The sequence below is a fragment of the Haliotis rubra genome, unplaced genomic scaffold (genome assembly GCF_003918875.1).
Source record: "Haliotis rubra isolate DU_JTF1 unplaced genomic scaffold, ASM391887v1 Scf1344, whole genome shotgun sequence".
Taxonomy (NCBI): domain Eukaryota; kingdom Metazoa; phylum Mollusca; class Gastropoda; order Lepetellida; family Haliotidae; genus Haliotis; species Haliotis rubra.
Genome location: NW_025765275.1, coordinates 152,254 through 173,867, shown reverse-complemented (window position 1 = coordinate 173,867; position 21,614 = coordinate 152,254). Strand labels below are relative to the sequence as shown.

Here is a 21,614-nt window from a genome sequence, read left to right as displayed (position 1 = left end):
TGAATCACAAATGGGATCAGACTTGATCATTGGCATTGGCTGTTCAAGGTCTTGTATAACCTGCCTTGCAATTATCTTCTGGCCAAGTACTGATGGGAGACTATCACAAACCACAGAATTTCTGTCAGCTTCTAACACTTAATGGATTCAAAGCTAACAGTGATGGACATTCATGAAAACACTGAGGATGGTGGGGCAGCCTCGTGGTTAAAGCGTTCACTCGTCACGCTGAAGACCCGGGTTCCATTCCCCACATGGGTACAATGTGTGAAGCCCATTTCTGGTGTCCCTCCGCCGTGGTATTGCGGGAATAGTGCTAAAAGCGGCGTAAAACACAACTCACTCACGATGAATTCACTGACACCTAGCACCTATTACTAATGGCTGGTGGCACAGTTTTCAATCATACACTCTGATCCTTCTTTTGGCATTGGCTTGACATCAAGGTGATTATGGTTGTTCAAACAACAAAAAGATAACTGTGTCAATATTTATTTGTACATCCACATTTACACACCTAGATTATGTACAGTGTCATTCATACAGACGATTCACAGACTTTCAAAGTCCTCACATCATCAAACAAGGCTTATCCGAACAGCTCTGTTATCAATCACAATAAAACCTTCCCCCAACACAGAAATCATCTTCTTGCTATAAAATGTGCAGCCATGAACTGAGCTGAAGGTAAAACTGTCAATAGTACAGTTACATATTTAACAGTGGATTAAGTGATTTAATTGTGAAATCACTTCCCATTGTGTATCACAGAAACACTGAAAAAACACTGCAGCAACATCTGGCAAGTACAGGACATCACCACCTCATGTCACAGAACATCATTACTGGATGCCACTGCATGTAACAAACAGTAGAAATATGAGAACATGCATGTACATATCCATTTGTTGATACACAAACACCCACAAAGAAACAATGATTACTTGCTGGTATACCGTATAAGACATAAGTTTGAGGACCAAGAAAAGTAGAAGGGGGTTGACTTACCTACAGGTTACTCTTTCATCAAAGTTCTTTTCAGGTGGTAAGAAAACGACATTGTATTGCTTTGTGTGAACAAACAAGTTAGAACCTCAGCATATCTATGAGATTGTCTTATCTACAGTAATATATGGTAAAGGCAGTATGTCTATCAAAATGTAAAAATGATTTTAGCAAGTTAAATACATGTTGGCTCAAAAATAATTAACATGTTTTTCTTGCCTTTATCATGTCACTTTATATCCTGATTGTCAGAGATATTTACTTTTTCTTTTCTGGACCTCTCTGCTACATGAAGCAGACTTGACAAAAACATTTGATCAAAGATCGGAGTTCATCGGGTGCCTAGTTGTATGTTGGCACTCCTGGCGGGGAAATTCATAAAAAGTATTCCACTCTCATTCTTATTTTCAATACATAACATCTAATGAAGCACACAACATGGACAAGAACTTCTTGTTTATTGCACATTGCGAAGTTTGAGCTTGAAAATGGTTTAAGAATGTACACCAAACATTGCTCTGTGCAATATAATACACAAGAAGATGTTATCAATAAAATTGTTTGCTTTATTATTGACTCACCGACTTCTAGAATGCCGAACAAACAATAAATCACATGTATATAGTCCTACAGCTGTCCTCACTTATAGTTCATGTATGTGATGGCTGCATCCTTTGTGACGCATGGGAAACATTGGTCTGCCAACTGATGTATAACGGAAAGTACTCTCCGTGTTCTCAGCTATTATTATTCTTTCAATGTCATATTATACTGTTCAGCTTATGAAACCTTTCATGCATAGTTCTATGGAGACAAAGCAAAATTAATCATGTAGGAGTGATATATTTTGCCTATTTTAAGCAAAAGTGCAGCCTGTTGGGAGCTCTGAAGAACAGGCCATATAGATTCTATTTCAAACCAAATATGTGACAGAACCTTTAAAATGTAATGCTGAAATTTAACCATGTCACAAACGGTAATATTTTCTTGTCAAATCGATCATACAGTTTCGATCTTGTAGCACCTTCGTCCTGCTTGATGTGTCATGGTGATCCACGGAGACTACAGCAGTGGACGCACCATAACCTTGTAGAAGCTCCATTAAACTCAGCAGTGGCCTGGACCCTGTCCTCAGCTGTCCCCGTCCTCAGCTGACCCCGTCCTCAGCTGTCCCCATACATCATGTAGGCCACGCCAACCACAGCTGCCACCACCCCACTGACAGCCATGCCTGCGGTGGAGGTGAAAATAGTGCACTGTAAGACTCAAGGAGTGTTATAACGGGACACTTATTGTAGTCTGAATAAGATAGAATACACAGTTGCTTCATTATAGGGTGATCCTGTTTCATTGTATCAGCTTCATTGTGGATTATATTGTGTTATGATGGGAATTTGACCGCCTCCGTGGTGTAGTGGTTAGAGCGTCCGCCCGGAGAGCGGAAGGTCGTGGGTTCGATCCCCGACCGCATCATACCAAAAGACGTTAAAATATGGTACTTGTTGGTCCCTGCCTGGCGCTCGGCACTAATGGGTACAACAAGGACTGGTCGGCCCGGAGTCAGTATAATGTGTCTGAGTGGGGTATTCATGCTTCACTGCGGCATGGTATCTCAGTGGGCTAGCACTATAAAACCAGCTTAAGTCTGGGCTAGTACAAGCAGCTGCACATACACATACACACGCATACACGTCGTCATATGAGCGAAATATTCTCAAGCACTACGTTAAACCCAAATTCACCTCACCTCACCTCACCTCATTGTGGATTATATTGTGTTATGATGGGAATTATCTCACAGCTTTTGTTGGCTCCCAGTGTCTCATAAGACACTGTAGGGCAGCCGAGTTGATACAGTGTTGCCCTCCTTGCTGCTCACCTGGGTTCAATTCCAGACAAGTGGCCACGGTATGAAACCCTACTTTGGGGATTCTGGGCAAGGACATACCTGTTCATGATAATCAATATGTGTATCGTCTGATTGTTTACCGATTACTGTTATATAGCTGGAACACAGCTGAGTGTTGCTATACATGGTGTAGCAGGGTAACATACGCAGACCCAGAGAGGTGTGCGCGTGCGTGGGTGGGGGGCAGGGGAGTTTGCAGGGATGCGCACCCTGTCTTTTGTCCTGTCCACTAACCATTGAAACTCAGGTGAAAATAAGTGTGCAAACCCCCCCAACCCCCCCACACACACACCCCTTTTCTCAATAGTGTGCACCCCCTCTTTCTCAAAAGCTGCATCCGCCCCTGTGTAATATTGTAAAAGGCAGCATGAAACCAAATTTAGCCAGGAAGACAACCCAGTGGGAGGTATGGTCCTACCTAGATAAGCTCCGAGACCACTCCCGTCTCCAGCAGAACCTCCCGAGTGTTCCGTGCCATCCTCTGACTCAACACCTGAGGACCAGTCCCCCTCCTCTGCAACAGGACAAACACGCTCACAGAACCTGGGGGAAAACTACCTTTAAAACATCATCACATTCTGTTTCCCCTATCAGATTACATAATGGAATAGCAGGAACAGTTTTGAAACTGAGGAACAGTTTTGTGCTGATATAAACATGTCCAAGCAGATATAAAAGGGAGACATTTTATTGTGGAGTAAGGACGGCCATGAAGGATGAAGGAAAGACCTTGTCCCTGACAGCATCTCTCCCACATGACTTCCAAGTTGAGTCTACCACCTAGAAGGCCAAGGTCATTATACCTGCATGTCTCTCACACTGAAGTTCAAGGTCATCCTCTGTGACATCGATGTCTAGCAACTCCTTCAGCCTCTCTGTCACCTCTTGCGTCTTTTCATCTTGGAACATGTAGTCGCAGAATGCCAGCGATGACTTGGGAACGGTGGTGAAGACACGGACTGGTGTATCATACAACTCCCTTGCTGGAACAGGGATCGAACAGATTCATATTGTTAGTGAGTCAACATATACTGTATACTGGGTTCAAGAGGTTTCCTTCTCTGACTTGCGTCACTTGCATCTCATATCAAGAATATTTTGTTTAGATTTGGGTTTGGCTTTGTTTGGATTTCACCGGATATTGGAGATATTGATGGTTTCATTTCTGTTTTTAAGCAAAGATTATCTGATAATCTTTCACAAGATTGGTACTCATCCCTACATAGTACAACCAAGTGTTCTAATTATATACTTTTCAAGTCCCTCCTGAATGTTGAAACTTATCTCAGTTTAGGTATTGCCCCATATGTAAGAAATTGTTTAACAAAATTTAGATGCGGTAAATTTAAACTTAGTTCTGAGACCGGTAGATATAACAAATGTCCCTTATTATTAAAGATTCTGTCCTTTTTGCTACAAAAATATCTTAATTTAATTGAAGATGAAATACATGTTTTACTTTATTGTAAAGCCTACTTAGATATAAGGAATAAGTTTCTGGGTAAATATTTCAAACATCCAATTTCACAACCCAGTTTTATAAACATAATGACTTCAACAAACATAAATGTTATAAATAATTTGAGCCTATTTTTATATAATGTTGGGAAAATAAGAGATTCTGATGTTTTTATGTAAAACCAGGGATAATCTACAACGTTATATAGTCTCCCTGGTAAAACGCATGTAACTTCTTATCAAATTTATGAATGTATTTTGGGCCAGTGGCCTATTACTGAATAAAATGTCTGTCTGTCTGTTTGACTTGCGTCACTTACTCATGGCTTCCAGCCCACACGACACTGGCTTCAGAAAGAGGTTCAAAGTGGTGCTCTACCCAACTCACTTGTATACTACGTGTAGCAACACCGGGTTTACAAAGGTATTATAACTAGGAAATCACAAAGCTAAAGCCGTGCAGGTCAAATACCTCCGTGCTCTTCCACGACCTCGAGGTCTTCACACAGGAGCTCACACCGAGATACCAGACTCCGTACAACATCGGACCGCACTGCCTGTGGGTTACAACACAAAGGATATGCCTAATTCAATCATCAACAATGATCACTTGTGACAATTACCGTAACCACTCCCGAAACAAAATCTGATTGCATGACAACAACACGAAACAAACCTAAAACACAAACCTGATGGCAACAACCTCTCGTGTTCACACCATAGTACTGCTCTAGTCAACAATGCAAGTATCATGCCCCTCTAAAATTCAATAGACTTGGGAACGGTAAGTAATCTATCAACTAATTCTTGTATTGTCATCATAGTTACCATATATCAAAAATAAGTGCTCTGGCTACTTAGAAAGTCAACAACAGGTGGTCCTTATTAAAAGCAATCACAAGTTAAATTTGTTGTCAGAGGTAGGAAGGCTGACTGACTGAGTTTGGTTTAACGCCGCTTTTAGCAATATTCCAGCAACATCACGGCGGGGGAAACCAGAAATGGGCTTCACACATTGGGCCCATGTGGGGATTCGAACCCGGATCTTCGGCATGACGAGCCAACTCTTTAACCATTAGGCTACCCCACCGCCCCAGAGGTAGGAAGTGATTGTTGGACCAAGTCTGTACTGTACTGATGCTTATACTGAATTGTTACAGTCTGTATCCTGACATTGGTGGTTTCTATGTTGCAAGAGTTACCGTCAGCATCTGTGTGAGTTATGGACACAAAATATACCTGCAAGTTTGAAGTTGAACATCAAAACATCATCTGTAAAACAAACTTACCTCAATAGCATCCCTCACAGTTGCACGATTGTTAACCAATGACCTTCCAATCATCTGACCTCTGACCTTGAGGATGGCCTTGACTGAGAGTGCGGTGGGGTCAGGTACATTGTTGTTATCGGACTGCAACCCACATAACACATAACACAGATGTGTGTCATGGACAGAGATAACACAGTCTTATTTACAGCACTTTAACTGAGGACATTTATTAACCCACTCTGTGCATTCCCAGAGACTCTCTTAACAAATTATCGTGCATATCTCGGGTAAAACAGTCACTTACCCCCGATGGTTGACTGGGTGTTCATGGGTACAGGCATGTTCATCTGATTTACACATATTTGTTGGTTTTCCTCACAGTATCACCATAAGCAATGTCTAGACTTCAACAATTTAGGATGTAGAAATCTCCACTACTCAAACTACAAGACGTCATGAGCACTTATTGAGATATGATAACAGGCAAACCAAAGGCAAATCAAATCCATTTCATCCTTCTCGCCAGCACTGGTTGCTAGGACCAACAGAACCCAGAATTCCACAGCATTTACATGCACATAATACTGACTGAATATACTAAATACTACAGTGGATAAAACCCTGTCAATAAAAATATGGACTACTCTATATTACATAAAAGAGGAACGACAGGCCAGCTGGCATACTTCAAGAATTGTTGACTTGCTAGTTTCAGGTTCGCATTCCGTTCACCATGAGGATAGAAACAATACCTGCTTGAATGCATCACAAATCCCTCCCCAACCCCCCATTTTTTTGGGTTTAATATAAGTGACCATTGTATAGAGAATTAAAACCTGCTAGACATGATTTACCATGTTGTCGAGAAGATCCACAGCAAACTGTTGTCTCCCTGGGTTTGCCTTGTCCTTTGACTTCCCTTTCCTTGGTTCTGATTGGTCAAGTACTTCATCATCGTTTCGAAGCTCACCATTCAACAGCGCCATACCATTGTATATGGATTTACAGAAGGGTTGAATTCCTTGCTGTGAAAGAAGTTAATATTTCATACTGATGGAAATAAGTAACTGAACATATATATATAAGGGTGCCAGCATTTCACAGTGTGTTGAAGTTATATGTAAATTCTGAAACATTTCAGTCATATTGTGACTTAAACAGCTTATAAAATAAGGGAATACCTTTAAAGGGGAGTTTATAACTTACAATATATCACAGACTGAGAACATTAAAGAATTTTACCATTACACAATGATAAATTATAACATTTGGAATACCCATATTTCTAAACATACAGGTATGAAATCTATTATGTTGTGCCCAAATTGTCTGCCACAGACACTTAGGTTGAAAACACTCAATAAACTCCGTCACCAGGGAACACTTTTTTATCTCTGACTATAAAACATATATCAAGCATCAGAAAAATCGACAACAAAAGTATTCCTGTAACCATGGTAACTCCCAGCAATCTGACCTGAATCTGTTTATGCATGGTGGTGGTGCGGGCGTCGTTTGGGACGGTGATAGCGACGTCGACTGACACCATGGTGGACAGCTGTGACCAGCGGTCAAGAAGACCACTCACGTACCGCCATTCTGCTGGACGAGCAGTACTCTGGGACAGACAGGAGTTGCAATTTGGTGAGCGAGCATGTTTGGGTTACTGACGCTTTGAATAACATAATTGCCACATTGCATTGATGTGGGAGCAATGACCAAAGGTCTTGACTCATATGGAGAAAGCCATACGCATGTGTATGGTGTGGACAAACCTAAGAAGATAATCAGAGTGAATTCAAATTCAAATTTTCGCTCACAGATGGCCTGCTTATTAAGGTGAGGCAACTCGGGACTTCTCTAAGAGCAACATATAAGATACCTGTCAGAGAGTGAGTGAGTTTTATGCCGCTTTTAGCATTATTCCAGCAATATCAGGGCAGGGAACACCAGAAATGGGCTTCATACGTTGTACCCATGTGGGGAATCGAACCAGCGTTACAAGCGAATACTTTAACCACTAGGCTACAAAACCGCCCTGTCAACATGATTAAGCCTAGTGAGTGTCCACTCCAATGGCTTCCTTTTAAAATATGGGCACTCAGTTGTAACAACTCTACGACAAACATAAGCAACAGCATTAAGCAAGCCCACTTAGGATGTCCCCTTTGGGAAGCAATAAAAGCCTGTATTTTGAGCAGCAATAGAAAATGAATGCTTGGAGAATTCATCACAAATGTTCTCAGAATCTGGAACAAATTGTTCAGTCATGTCAATGTTGTCTAAATCTGGGGAAATGTACACAATGACTGAACTGCCTAAAGAAGAAGCCATGTCTTACCTTCATGTCTGCCACATCAAACGTCCTGCATGTCAGTCTGGCAGAAAATAAGGAAAATCGCCACCATGACATCTTAGTTGACAAGTGAAGTTTCAACAGTGTTCCTCCTGAATTTTTGTAACAAACTACATGGCCTTTTTTCGGTGTTTTCAAGGCATCCACCTCTAACTTTAAGCCAAATTTTTAAATAAAATCTGCTTTCCACACTGCGTCATGAAACATGATGTAATTTCAGCTCAACACTGGTACACAAGCACCACAAATTATAACCTGGAAAGGGCTGCATCGAGAGTTGTGTCCCCTGAGTGATGAGAAACCTCTCACAGGTACACGTGTACTCAGACCACCTGGCAGCTTATACACCTTCAGAAGTTTCTTAACAGCAGCCAAGTCTGATTCCATGTAATGTCCTACAGATGAAGAAATACTTCTGAATTTAAGAAAGTTAGGAGTGGAAGCAATCCAAATTCTTTGATAAAAATAATTACACTTTTCCCAAATGTCTTGATGTACATCTAGTCACAACCCAATATAAATCTCATTTGTTGGCAGGTGTAAAGGATACTTTCTGGCCACTGAACAGATCTGTAGCACCATGCGGTCAGTGATGGCATTTTCTCGGTCACAGAGGGTCAGTTTACTGAGGGCCTTGTGGACAGCAAATACAACCTGAAACAGAGGGTGAGGTGAAGTGAGGTGAAATTGGGTTTAACGTCGTGCTGGAGTATATTTCGCTCATATGATGACGTGTATGCGTGTATATGTGTATGTGCGGCTGCTTGTACTAGCCCAGACTTAAGCTGGTTTTATAGTGCTAGCTCACTGAGATACCATGCCGCAGTGAAGCATGAATACCCCACTCAGACACATTATACTGACTCCGAGCCGACCAGTCCTTGTTGTACCCATCAATGCCGAGCGCCAGGCAGGGACCAACAAGTACCATATTTTAACGTCTTTTGGAATGACGCGGTCGGGGATCGAACCCGCGACCTTCCGCTCTCTGGACGGACGCTCTAACCACTACACCACGGAGGCGGTCTGAAACAGAGGGACACTTTGTGGCTGTTGTTATGTAGATATAGCCATGTTTGTCCTCCCTGAAGTGATAGGAAGACCGGCTGTGAGATGCCACAGTTGCTTACCAGTAGAAACAATTTGCTGTGTCTGGGCCTAGATTTTCGAAGCTCTCTCAGCGCTAAGATAGTCGTGATTTAATGTTACAGTATGGCACTTAGCGCTAAGAGAGCTTAGAAAATCTAGGCCCTGGGACTTAAACACCAGTAGATCCTGGCTCAGGTGCAAAGAAATTTATGTGTGGGAGGAAAGATCTACCTGCAGGAGGAGAGACTGATCTGTGGGGGGGGAGACAATCCTGTGAGAAAAGAGATCTGCCTGTGGGGGAAGAGACTGATCTGTGGGAGGGGAGACAAGCCTGTGAGAAAAGAGATCTGCCTGTGGGGGAGAGACTGATCTGTGGGAGGGAGACAAGCCTGTGAGAAAAGAGATCTGCCTGTGGGGGAGAGACTGATCTGTGGGAGGGGAGACAAGCCTGTGAGAAAAGAGATCTGCCTGTGGGGGGAGAGACTGATCTGTGGGAGGGGAGACAAGCCTGTGAGAAAAGAGATCTGCCTGTGGGGGGAGAGACTGATCTGTGGGAGGGGAGACAAGCCTGTGAGAAAAGAGAGATCTGCCTGTGGGGGAGAGACTGATCTGTGGGAGGGGAGACAAGCCTGTGAGAAAAAGAGATCTGCCTGTGGGGGAGAGACTGATCTGTGGGAGGGGGAGACAAGCCTGTGAGAAAAGAGATCTGCCTGTGGGGGAGAGACTGATCTGTGGGAGGGAGACAAGCCTGTGAGAAAAGAGATCTGCCTGTGAGAAAAGAGATCTGCCTGTGGGGAGAGAGACTGATCTGTGGGAGGGAGACAAGCCTGTGAGAAAAGAGATCTGCCTGTGAGGGAGAGACTGATCTGTGGGAGGGGAGACAAGCCTGTGAGAAAAGAGATCTGCCTGTGAGAAAAGAGATCTGCCTGTGGGGGAGAGAGACTGATCTGTGGGAGGGGGGAGACTAGCCTGTGAGAAAAGAGATCTGCCTGTGGGGGAGAGACTGATCTGTGGGAGGGGAGACAAGCCTGTGAGAAAAAGAGATCTGCCTGTGGGGGAGAGACTGATCTGTGGGAGGGGAGACAAGCCTGTGAGAAAAAGAGATCTGCCTGTGGGGGGAGAGACTGATCTGTGGGAGGGGAGACAAGCCTGTGAGAAAAAGAGATCTGCCTGTGGGGGAGAGACTGATCTGTGGGAGGGGAGACAAGCCTGTGAGAAAAGAGATCTGCCTGTGGGGGGAGAGACTGATCTGTGGGAGGGAGACAAGCCTGTGAGAAAAAAGAGATCTGCCTGTGGGGGAGAGACTGATCTGTGGGAGGGGAGACAAGCCTGTGAGAAAAGAGATCTGCCTGTGGGGGGCAGAGACTGATCTGTGGGAGGGGAGACAAGCCTGTGAGAAAAAGAGATCTGCCTGTGGGGGAGAGACTGATCTGTGGGAGGGAGACAAGCCTGTGAGAAAAGAGATCTGCCTGTGGGGGAGAGACTGATCTGTGGGAGGGAGACAAGCCTGTGAGAAAAGAGATCTGCCTGTGGGGGAGAGACTGATCTGTGGGAGGGAGACAAGCCTGTGAGAAAAGAGAGATCTGCCTGTGAGAAAAGAGATCTGCCTGTGGGGGGAGAGACTGATCTGTGGGAGGGAGACAAGCCTGTGAGAAAAGAGATCTGCCTGTGAGGGAGAGACTGATCTGTGGGAGGGGAGACAAGCCTGTGAGAAAAGAGATCTGCCTGTGAGAAAAGAGATCTGCCTGTGGGGGAGAGACTGATCTGTGGGAGGGGAGACTAGCCTGTGAGAAAAGAGATCTGCCTGTGTGGGGGGAGAGACTGATCTGTGGGAGGGGAGACAAGCCTGTGAGAAAAGAGATCTGCCTGTGGGGGAGAGACTGATCTGTGGGAGGGAGACAAGCCTGTGAGAAAAGAGATCTGCCTGTGGGGGGAGAGACTGATCTGTGGGAGGGGAGACAAGCCTGTGAGAAAAGAGATCTGCCTGTGAGGGAGAGACTGATCTGTGGGAGGGGAGACAAGCCTGTGAGAAAAGAGATCTGCCTGTGAGAAAAGAGATCTGCCTGTGGGGGGCAGAGACTGATCTGTGGGAGGGGAGACAAGCCTGTGAGAAAAGAGATCTGCCTGTGGGGGGAGAGAGACTGATCTGTGGGAGGGGAGACAAGCCTGTGAGAAAAGAGATCTGCCTGTGGGGGAGAGACTGATCTGTGGGAGGGGAGACAAGCCTGTGAGAAAAAGAGATCTGCCTGTGGTGGGAGAGACTGATCTGTGGGAGGGGAGACAAGCCTGTGAGAAAAGAGAGATCTGCCTGTGAGAAAAGAGATCTCCCTGTGGGGGGGAGACTGATCTGTGGGAGGGGAGACAAGCCTGTGAGAAAAGAGATCTGCCTGTGAGGGGGAGAGACTGATCTGTGGGAGGGGAGACAAGCCTGTGAGAAAAGAGATCTGCCTGTGAGAAAAGAGATCTGCCTGTGGGGAGAGACTGATCTGTGGGAGGGGAGACTAGCCTGTGAGAAAAGAGATCTGCCTGTGGGGGAGAGACTGATCTGTGGGAGGGGAGACAAGCCTGTGAGAAAAGAGATCTGCCTGTGGGGAGAGACTGATCTGTGGGAGGGAGACAAGCCTGTGAGAAAAGAGATCTGCCTGTGGGTGGAGAGACTGATCTGTGGGAGGGAGACAAGCCTGTGAGAAAAGAGATCTGCCTGTAGGGGAGAGACTGATCTGTGGGAGGGAGACAAGCCTGTGAGAAAAGAGATCTGCCTGTGGGGGAGAGACTGATCTGTGGGAGGGGAGACAAGCCTGTGAGAAAAGAGATCTGCCTGTGGGGGGAGAGACTGATCTGTGGGAGGGGAGACAAGCCTGTGAGAAAAGAGATCTGCCTGTGGGGGGAGAGACTGATCTGTGGGAGGGGAGACAAGCCTGTGAGAAAAGAGATCTGCCTGTGAGAAAAGAGATCTGCCTGTGGGGGGAGAGACTGATCTGTGGGAGGGGAGACAAGCCTGTGAGAAAAGAGATCTGCCTGTGAGGGGAGAGACTGATCTGTGGGAGGGGAGACAAGCCTGTGAGAAAAGAGATCTGCCTGTGAGAAAAGAGATCTGCCTGTGGGGGGAGAGACTGATCTGTGGGAGGGGAGACTAGCCTGTGAGAAAAAGAGATCTGCCTGTGGGGGAGAGACTGATCTGTGGGAGGGGAGACAAGCCTGTGAGAAAAGAGATCTGCCTGTGGGGGGAGAGACTGATCTGTGGGAGGGGAGACAAGCCTGTGAGAAAAGAGATCTGCCTGTGGGGGGAGAGACTGATCTGTGGGAGGGGAGACAAGCCTGTGAGAAAAGAGATCTGCCTGTGAGGGGAGAGACTGATCTGTGGGAGGGGAGACAAGCCTGTGAGAGAAAAGACATCTGCCTGTGAGAAAAGAGATCTGCCTGTGGGGGCAGAGACTGATCTGTGGGAGGGGAGACAAGCCTGTGAGAAAAGAGATCTGCCTGTGGGGGAGAGAGACTGATCTGTGGGAGGGAGACAAGCCTGTGAGAAAAGAGATCTGCCTGTGGGGAGAGACTGATCTGTGGGAGGGAGACAAGCCTGTGAGAAAAGAGATCTGCCTGTGGGGGAGAGACTGATCTGTGGGAGGGGAGACAAGCCTGTGAGAAAAGAGATCTGCCTGTGAGGGGAGAGACTGATCTGTGGGAGGGGAGACAAGCCTGTGAGAAAAGAGATCTGCCTGTGAGAAAAGAGATCTGCCTGTGGGGGGAGAGACTGATCTGTGGGAGGGGAGAAAAGCCTGTGAGAAAAGAGACTGATCTGTGGGAGGGGAGACAAGCCTGTGAGAAAAGAGATCTGCATGTGGGAGTAAAGTTCTACCTGTGGGGGGAGAGATCTAACTGTGGGGGAGAGATCTAACTGTGGGTGGAGAGATCTACCTGTGGCCGAGAGACCTATCTTTCGGAGGAGGGATCTACATGTGGAGGAGACATCTATTGGTGGAAAGATCTACCTGTGGGGGAGAGAGCTACCTGTGGAGGAGGGATCTACATGTGGAGGAGACATCTATTGGTGGAGAGATCTACCTGTGGGCGAGAGAGCTATCTGTCAGGGGAGGGATCTACATGTGGAGGAGACATCTATGGGTGGAGAGATCTACCTCTGGGGGAGAGATCTACATGTGGAGGAGGGATCTACATGTGGAGGAGACATCTATGGGTGGAGAGATCTACCTGTGGGGGAGACATCTATGGGTGGAGAGATCTACATGTGGAGGAGACATCTACATGTGGAGGAGACATCTATGGGTGGAGAGATCTACCTGTGGGGGAGAGAGCTACCTGTTGGAGGAGAGATCTACATGTGGAGGAGACATCTATGGGTGGAGAGATCTACCTGTGGGGGAGAGAGCTACCTGTCAGGGGAGGGATCTACACGTGGAGGAGAGATCTATGGGTGGAGAGATCTACCTGTGGGGGAGAGAGCTACCTGTCAGGGGAGGGATCTACATGTGGAGGAGACATCTATGGGTGGAGAGATCTACCTGTGGGGGAGAGAGCTACCTGTCAGGGGAGGGATCTACATGTGGACGAGACATCTATGGGTGGAGAGATCTACCTGTGGGGGAGAGAGCTACCTGTTGGAGGAGAGATCTACCTGTGGGGGAGACATCTATGGGTGGAGATATCTACCTGTGGGGGAGAGAGCTACCTGTCAGGGGAGGGATCTACACTTGGAGGAGAGATCTATGGGTGGAGAGATCTACCTGTGGGGGAGAGAGCTACCTGTGGAGGAGACATCTGTGGGTGGAGAGATCTACCTGTGGGGGAGAGATCTACCTGTCTGAGGAGAGATCTACATGTGGAGGAGACATCTATGGGTGGAGAGATCTACCTGTGGGGGAGAGAGCTATCTGTCGGAGGAGAGATCTACATGTGGAGGAGACATCTATGGGTGGAGAGATCTACCTGTGGGGGAGAGAGCTACCTGTTGGAGGAGAGATCTACATGTGGAGGAGACATCTATGGGTGGAGAGATCTACCTGTGGGGGAGAGAGCTACCTGTCAGGGGAGGGATCTACACGTGGAGGAGACATCTATGGGTGGAGAGATCTACCTGTGGGGGAGAGAGCTACCTGTGGAGGAGACATCTGTGGGTGGAGAGATCTACTGTCTGAGGAGAGATCTACATGTGGAGGAGACATCTATGGGTGGAGAGATCTACCTGTGGGGGAGAGAGCTATCTGTCGGAGGACAGATCTACATGTGGAGGAGACAACTATGGGTGGAGAGATCTACCTGTGGGGGAGAGAGCTACCTGTTGGAGGAGAGATCTACATGTGGAGGAGACATCTACATGTGGAGGAGACATCTATGGGTGGAGAGATCTACCTGTGGGGGAGAGAGCTACCTGTTGGAGGAGAGATCTACATGTGGAGGAGACATCTATGGGTGGAGAGATCTACCTGTGGGGGAGAGAGCTACCTGTTGGAGGAGAGATCTACATGGAGGAGGACATCTATGGGTGGAGAGATCTACCTGTGGGGAGAGAGCTACCTGTTGGAGAGATCTACATGTGGAGGAGACATCTACATGGGAGGAGAGATCTACATGTGGAGGAGACATCTATGGGTGGAGAGATCTACCTGTGGGGGGGAGAGAGCTACCTGTCAGGGGAGGGATCTACATGTGGAGGAGACATCTATGGGTGGAGAGATCCACCTGTGGGGGAGAGAGATCTACCTGTGGGAGGAGAGATCTGTGGGTGGAGAGAGCTACCTGTCATGGGAGAGATCTACATGTGGAGGAGACATCTATGGGTGGAGAGATCTATGGGTGGAGAGATCACCTGTGGGGGAGATCTACATGTGGAGGAGAGATCTGTCAGGGAGGGATCTACATGTGGAGGAGACATCTATGGGTGGAGAGATCTACCTGTGGGGAGAGAGACACCTATGGGTGGAGAGATCCAGGAGAGACCTGGGGGGAGAGAGCTACCTGTCAGGGAGGGATCTACACGCGTGGAGGAGACATCTATGGGTGGAGATCTACCTGTGGGGGAGAGATCTACCTGTGGGGGAGACATCTACCTGGGAGGAGACATCTGAGAGATCTACCTGTGTGGGGAGAGATCTACATGTGGAGGAGACATCTATGGGTGGGAGAGATCTACCTGTGGAGGAGACATCTATGGGTGGAGAGATCTACCTGTGGTGGAGGAGACATCTATGGGTGGAGAGATCTACATGTGGAGGAGACATCTATGGGTGGAGGAGATCTACCTGTGGAGGAGACATCTATGGGTGGAGAGATCTACATGTGGAGGAGACATCTATGGGTGGAGAGATCTACATGTGGGGAGAGAGAGCCATCTGTCAGGAGAGAGCCATCTGTCAGGGGAGGGGATCACATGTGGAGGAGACATCTATGGGTGGAGAGATCTACCTGTGGGGAGAGAGCCACCTGTGGAGGAGAGATCTACATGTGGAGGAGACATCTATGGTGGAGAGAGCTACCTGTCAGGAGAGATCTACATGTGGAGGAGACATGGAGAGATCTACCTGTGGGGGAGAGAGCTATCTGTCAGGGAGAGGATCTACACGGGAGGGAGACATCTATGGGTGGAGAGAGCTACCTGTTGGAGGAGAGATCTACATGTGGAGGAGACATCTATGGGTGGAGAGATCTACCTGTGGGGAGAGAGCTACCTGTTGGAGGAGAGATCTACATGTGGAGGAGACATCTATGGGTGGAGAGATCTACCTGTGGGGGAGAGAGCTACCTGTTGGAGGAGAGATCTACATGTGGAGGAGACAACTATGGGTGGAGAGATCTACCTGTGGGGGAGAGAGCTACCTGTTGGAGGAGAGATCTACATGTGGAGGAGACATCTACATGTGGAGGAGACATCTATGGGTGGAGAGATCTACCTGTGGGGGAGAGAGCTACCTGTCAGGGGAGGGATCTACACGTGGAGGAGACATCTATGGGTGGAGAGATCTACCTGTGGGGGAGAGAGCTACCTGTGGAGGAGACATCTGTGGGTGGAGAGATCTACCTGTCTGAGGAGAGATCTACATGTGGAGGAGACATCTATGGGTGGAGAGATCTACCTGTGGGGGAGACATCTATGGGTGGAGAGATCTACATGTGGAGGAGACATCTATGGGTGGAGAGATCTACATGTGGAGGAGACATCTATGGGTGGAGAGATCTACCTGTGGAGGAGACATCTATGGGTGGAGAGATCTACATGTGGAGGAGACATCTATGGGTGGAGAGATCTACCTGTGGGGGAGACATCTATGGGTGGAGAGATCTACATGTGGAGGAGACATCTATGGGTGGAGAGATCTACATGTGGAGGAGAGAGCTATCTGTCAGGGGAGGGATCTACATGTGGAGGAGACATCTATGGGTGGAGAGATCTACCTGTGGGGGAGAGAGCTACCTGTTGGAGGAGAGATCTACATGTGGAGGAGACATCTAGCGGTGGAGAGAGCTACCTGTCAGGGGAGAGATCTACATGTGGAGGAGACATCTATGGGTGGAGAGATCTACCTGTGGGGGAGAGAGCTATCTGTCAGGGGAGGGATCTACACGTGGAGGAGACATCTATGGGTGGAGAGATCTACCTGTGGGGGAGAGAGCTACCTGTCAGGGGAGGGATCTACACGTGTAGGAGACATCTATGGGTGGAGAGATCTACCTGTGGGGGAGAGAGCTACCTGTGGAGGAGACATCTGTGGGTGGAGAGATCTACCTGTCTGAGGAGAGATCTACATGTGGAGGAGACATCTATGGGTGGAGAGATCTACCTGTGGGGAGACATCTATGGGTGGAGAGATCTACATGTGGAGGAGACATCTATGGGTGGAGAGATCTACATGTGGAGGAGAAATCTATGGGTGGAGAGATCTACATGTGGAGGAGACATCTATGGGTGGAGAGATCTACATGTGGAGGAGACATCTAGCGGTGGAGAGATCTACATGTGGAGGAGACATCTATGGGTGGAGAGATCTACATGTGGAGGAGAGAGCTATCTGTCAGGGGAGGGATCTACATGTGGAGGAGACATCTATGGGTGGAGAGATCTACCTGTGGGGGATAGAGCTACCTGTTGGAGGAGAGATCTACATGTGGAGGAGACATCTAGCGGTGGAGAGAGCTACCTGTCAGGGGAGAGATCTACATGTGGAGGAGACATCTATGGGTGGAGAGATCTACCTGTGGGGGAGAGAGCTATCTGTCAGGGGAGGGATCTACACGTGGAGGAGACATCTATGGGTGGAGAGAGCTACCTGTTGGAGGAGAGATCTACATGTGGAGGAGACATCTATGGGTGGAGAGATCTACCTGTGGGGGAGAGAGCTACCTGTTGGAGGAGAGATCTACATGTGGAGGAGACATCTAGCGGTGGAGAGAGCTACCTGTCAGGGGAGAGATCTACATGTGGAGGAGACATCTATTGGTGGAGAGATCTACCTGTGGGGGAGAGAGCTATCTGTCAGGGGAGGGATCTACACGTGGAGGAGACATCTATGGGTGGAGAGATCTACCTGTGGGGGAGAGAGCTACCTGTCAGGGGAGGGATCTACACGTGGAGGAGACATCTAGCGGTGGAGAGATCTACCTGTGGGGGAGAGAGCTACCTGTGGAGGAGACATCTGTGGGTGGAGAGATCTACCTGTCTGAGGAGAGATCTACCTGTGGGGGAGACATCTATGGGTGGAGAGATCTACCTGTGGGGGAGAGAGCTACCTGTTGGAGGAGAGATCTACATGTGGAGGAGACATCTATGGGTGGAGAGATCTACCTGTGGGGGAGAGAGCTACCTGTCAGGGGAGGGATCTACATGTGGAGGAGACATCTATGGGTGGAGAGATCTACCTGTGGGGGAGAGAGCTACCTGTTGGAGGAGAGATCTACATGTGGAGGAGACATCTATGGGTGGAGAGATCTACCTGTGGGGGAGAGAGCTACCTGTCAGGGGAGGGATCTACACGTGGAGGAGACATCTATGGGTGGAGAGATCTACCTGTGGGGGAGAGAGCTACCTGTTGGAGGAGAGATCTACATGTGGAGGAGACATCTATCTATGGAGAGATCTACCTGTGGGGGAGAGAGCTATCTGTCGGAGGAGAGATCTACATGTGGAGGAGACAACTATGAGTGGAGAGATCTACCTGTGGGGGAGAGAGCTACCTGTCAGGGGAGAGATCTACATGTGGAGGAGACAACTATGGGTGGAGAGATCTACCTGTGGAGGAGAGATCAACCTGTGAAGTAGAGATCTGCATTAGAGAGGAGAGATGTACCTGTCTGAGCTTGGCTTGAGAACTCTGCATCATATTTGGAGGAGCCAGGGCGAAGACTCCGATCACATCCAGGCCGCCCAGTAACATTCTGTTCACCTGCAACACAATATCATCCAGTGTGCAAAATATCTCCCTTCAGACCAGTGTAACCACTGTTATAGTAACTGTCACTGTGACATGTTGAATGAATTGGAATGAAAAAAATTTGATCCTATAGTTTGATATTTAACAGTTTTCCATTATATTTCAATACAGTGTTCACTGATTCTGTTTCCTTGAATGACATCATCAAAATCAGTATGACACCTTCCACCCTCCAGAAAATCTCGTCACCTTGGAACTAGCCACCGAATGTCCAGGTTACTGACAACAAACAATGTGAGTGTGTGTGAGTGAGTTTAGTTTTACGCCGCACTCAGCAATATTCCAGCTATATGGCGGCAGTCTGTAAATAATCGAGTCTGGACCAGACAATCCAGTGACCAACAGCATGAGCATCGATCTGCACAATTGGGAACCGATGACATGTGTCAAGCAAGTCAGTGAGCCTGACCACCCAATCCCGCTAGTCGCCTCTTACAACAAGCATGGGTTACTGAAGATCAATATTCTAATCCGGACCTTCACTGGTAGACATCATCAACACTGAAAACAGATACAAGTGCAATTCCACTAAAATCAGATCTGTCATGGATCTGATGACTACTCTACAAAAGCATATAATGTTGTGCTGTTTGTGCGCGCTTTGAGCATGTCCCTTTGTGGTGTGGAGTATTACGCGGTATAAGTACCATCAATATTATTATTAAATCTGATTTTTGCTTTGTAAAACAACTTGGCTTCCACCTCTTTACAACCTTGAAATAGTTGAAAAGTCAAGATACAGAAATCAGACATGCTTGTCTGAATGGTTTGTTCACTTCTACTCGAAAATCAGAAAGCCTGAATCTGAATTGGTTGATTAAGATAACACATGACGTCACTTCTTCATGTAGAGGGGTATTGCATTAGAGTAAAAGATCAGGGCCTAGATTTTCGAAGCTCTCTTAGAGCTAAGATAGTCGTAAGATAATGTTAATGTATGGCACTTACGACTATCTTAGCTCTAAGAGAGCTTCGAAAATGTAGGCCCTGATGTTAAGGAGATGGATGCTAGGGAAGAAGCACTGATATGATGTGATATGATGTTTATTTTTCTATGTTATTCAGACAGACACTTGTCATGCTAAAAATCTGCAATATAAAACCAGAAATGGTCTTCACACATTGTACCCATGTGGGGATTTAAACCTGGGTGTTTGGTGTGACGAGATGGAGTGACGAGCGGACGCCTTAACCACTAGGCTACCCCACCGCCCCTCATGTGCATGGAGACATAATTATATTTCAGCTTCATGCTATAAACCATACCTTCCATTTTGTTAATATTAACAATAATCAAGTCTTCACGTGACAACACCCAGTGACTGATATTATGAGCACTGATCCACATCATCGTGGCATGCTGACAGTCTAAACCAAGTCACTGAGCATGGCCGCTCGGTCTTCCATCCAGTTGCTGGGTAGGTATTCTAACTTGGTGTAATCTGTCTTTAGAATGATCTGTACTCACTGACTGACTGACTGACTGAGTTTGGTTTTACGCCGCTTTTAACAATATTCCAGCAATATCACAGCGGGGGACACCAGAAATGGGCTTCACTCATTGTACCCATGTGGGGATTCGAACCCGGGTCTTCGGTGTGACGAGCAAATGCTTTAACCACTAGGCTACCCCACCGCCCTCTGTACTCACTTGTGTGGCATGAGAAGAGACCCACTGTTCATCAGTGAGGTCGAGAGATTTGGGTCGGAGACAAGCTTCCTTCTTCCTCTCTGTGACTACTTCTTCTCCCTCTTCCTCCTCACTGACTTCATCCTCCGCTGGATCTGGTGTCCGAATCAGTCGGGCAACATAGTCTTTGTTGTTTGTTAGCTGTTAACAGACAAATATGTCAGAATACATCTGTCTTCTCTCTTTCAACTGGGTTAATCAGACTGAACATATGTTTCCATTTCAGATATAGATTTTGAACACTGCATTCATCATTACCTTCCCCTGGTAACATACTGATCTATTTTATATCTGAAATGTAGTTTCAGGTAGAAGACATTTATCTAAACAACAGATGAGACTAAACAAGTTAACACTGTGGCAATACTGCAGTACATGTTTTACTTGTCACTCTTAGTATCATAAAATAATGAATGAAACTAATTATCTTGACTTAACCTTGTTTTGTTTGAATATTCTTTATCCAGTCATATTCAAATCACATAAACCTGTGAATAGCCAAGCCTGGACAAAATAAACCAATGAATTGGGGCCCGGATTTTTTTAATTAACTTCTGTAATATATGAAGAACACTGCGATTTGGAGTATATTCATATTCTTATTTCTTTAAGAACATACTCAGAAAAGTTGTGTTGCCCCTTTTCGTATATTTCTTCCAAATGCCATTCAAAAAGTCCAAACCAATGATTGATATTAAGACCAATGTTTCTAACAGTCATAGTACAAACTACAAGGACACACAACAAACCAAGTTATAGAACCTAACTAGACGATCGATACAATCCAAAGCCGACTACAGTCGTATCGCTTTATGGGCAAACCAAAATGAGGTCTTGCCGGTTTAAGACGTGTGATGTTGTCAGTTATTATTTATCAGATATATGTTATTTGTAGTGTCAATATTGTTGACACCCACTATCCCATATGGAAAGACGAAAATTGGGGTTACCAACCTGCCCGACAACAAGTCCAATGTGCCACTGTCCAGACTTAATTAGCTGTTCTATGTAGGCCTCTACAGCGTCATCAGCTTGAAAAGACCGGCCCATGATCGCCTGTATTACTCAACATAAATCTTCAAGCCTATATACTTTGTTGACACATGGGCCGGAAGTGTTTACAAGGGGAGGCGACTCGCAGTGAAATCCAGCCTGGTTCCCATATTTCGGGTCTGCTGCGCTAACGCTCCTGTGGGGGCTTGGTTAGCGCAGCAGATCCCATTATGAACCAAGCTGCATGAAATCGAACCGCTCGAAAAATCCAAATGGCTAAACCCTCTGAGTTCAAATCTGATTGTTTCCTTTACCCTTTTCTATAAATGTATTTATTTTAAATATAATGTATTCTTGGATGTAAGTAAAATATCAGTCATTCCACCAAAATGGTGGCAATTAA

The 21,614-nt window shown here is 46.7% G+C and overlaps 1 protein-coding gene across 3 annotated transcripts; it reads right to left on the bottom strand.

The window, feature by feature from the left end:
• Positions 1-476: 476 nt before the first annotated feature.
• LOC124267881 (protein odr-4 homolog) lies at positions 477-21,351 on the bottom strand. 3 transcript variants are annotated; one of them, XM_046702870.1, is made up of 13 exons: positions 21,173-21,351; positions 20,180-20,359; positions 18,385-18,480; positions 8,550-8,653; positions 7,985-8,021; positions 7,121-7,261; positions 6,498-6,668; positions 5,662-5,784; positions 4,845-4,929; positions 3,718-3,897; positions 3,333-3,428; positions 2,157-2,236; positions 477-2,123 (listed from the first exon to the last, which is right to left on the bottom strand). In XM_046702870.1, exons 1-12 carry the CDS (start codon positions 21,266-21,268, stop codon positions 2,169-2,171), a joined length of 1,377 nt encoding a protein of 458 aa, XP_046558826.1. In that variant the 5' UTR covers positions 21,269-21,351; the 3' UTR covers positions 477-2,123; positions 2,157-2,168. The 3 variants fall into 3 exon arrangements, with proteins under 3 accessions (XP_046558826.1, XP_046558825.1, XP_046558824.1); XM_046702869.1 differs by having other exon boundaries at positions 477-2,126; positions 2,160-2,236; positions 21,173-21,350; XM_046702868.1 differs by having other exon boundaries at positions 477-2,236; positions 21,173-21,350.
• Positions 21,352-21,614: the final 263 nt, after the last annotated feature.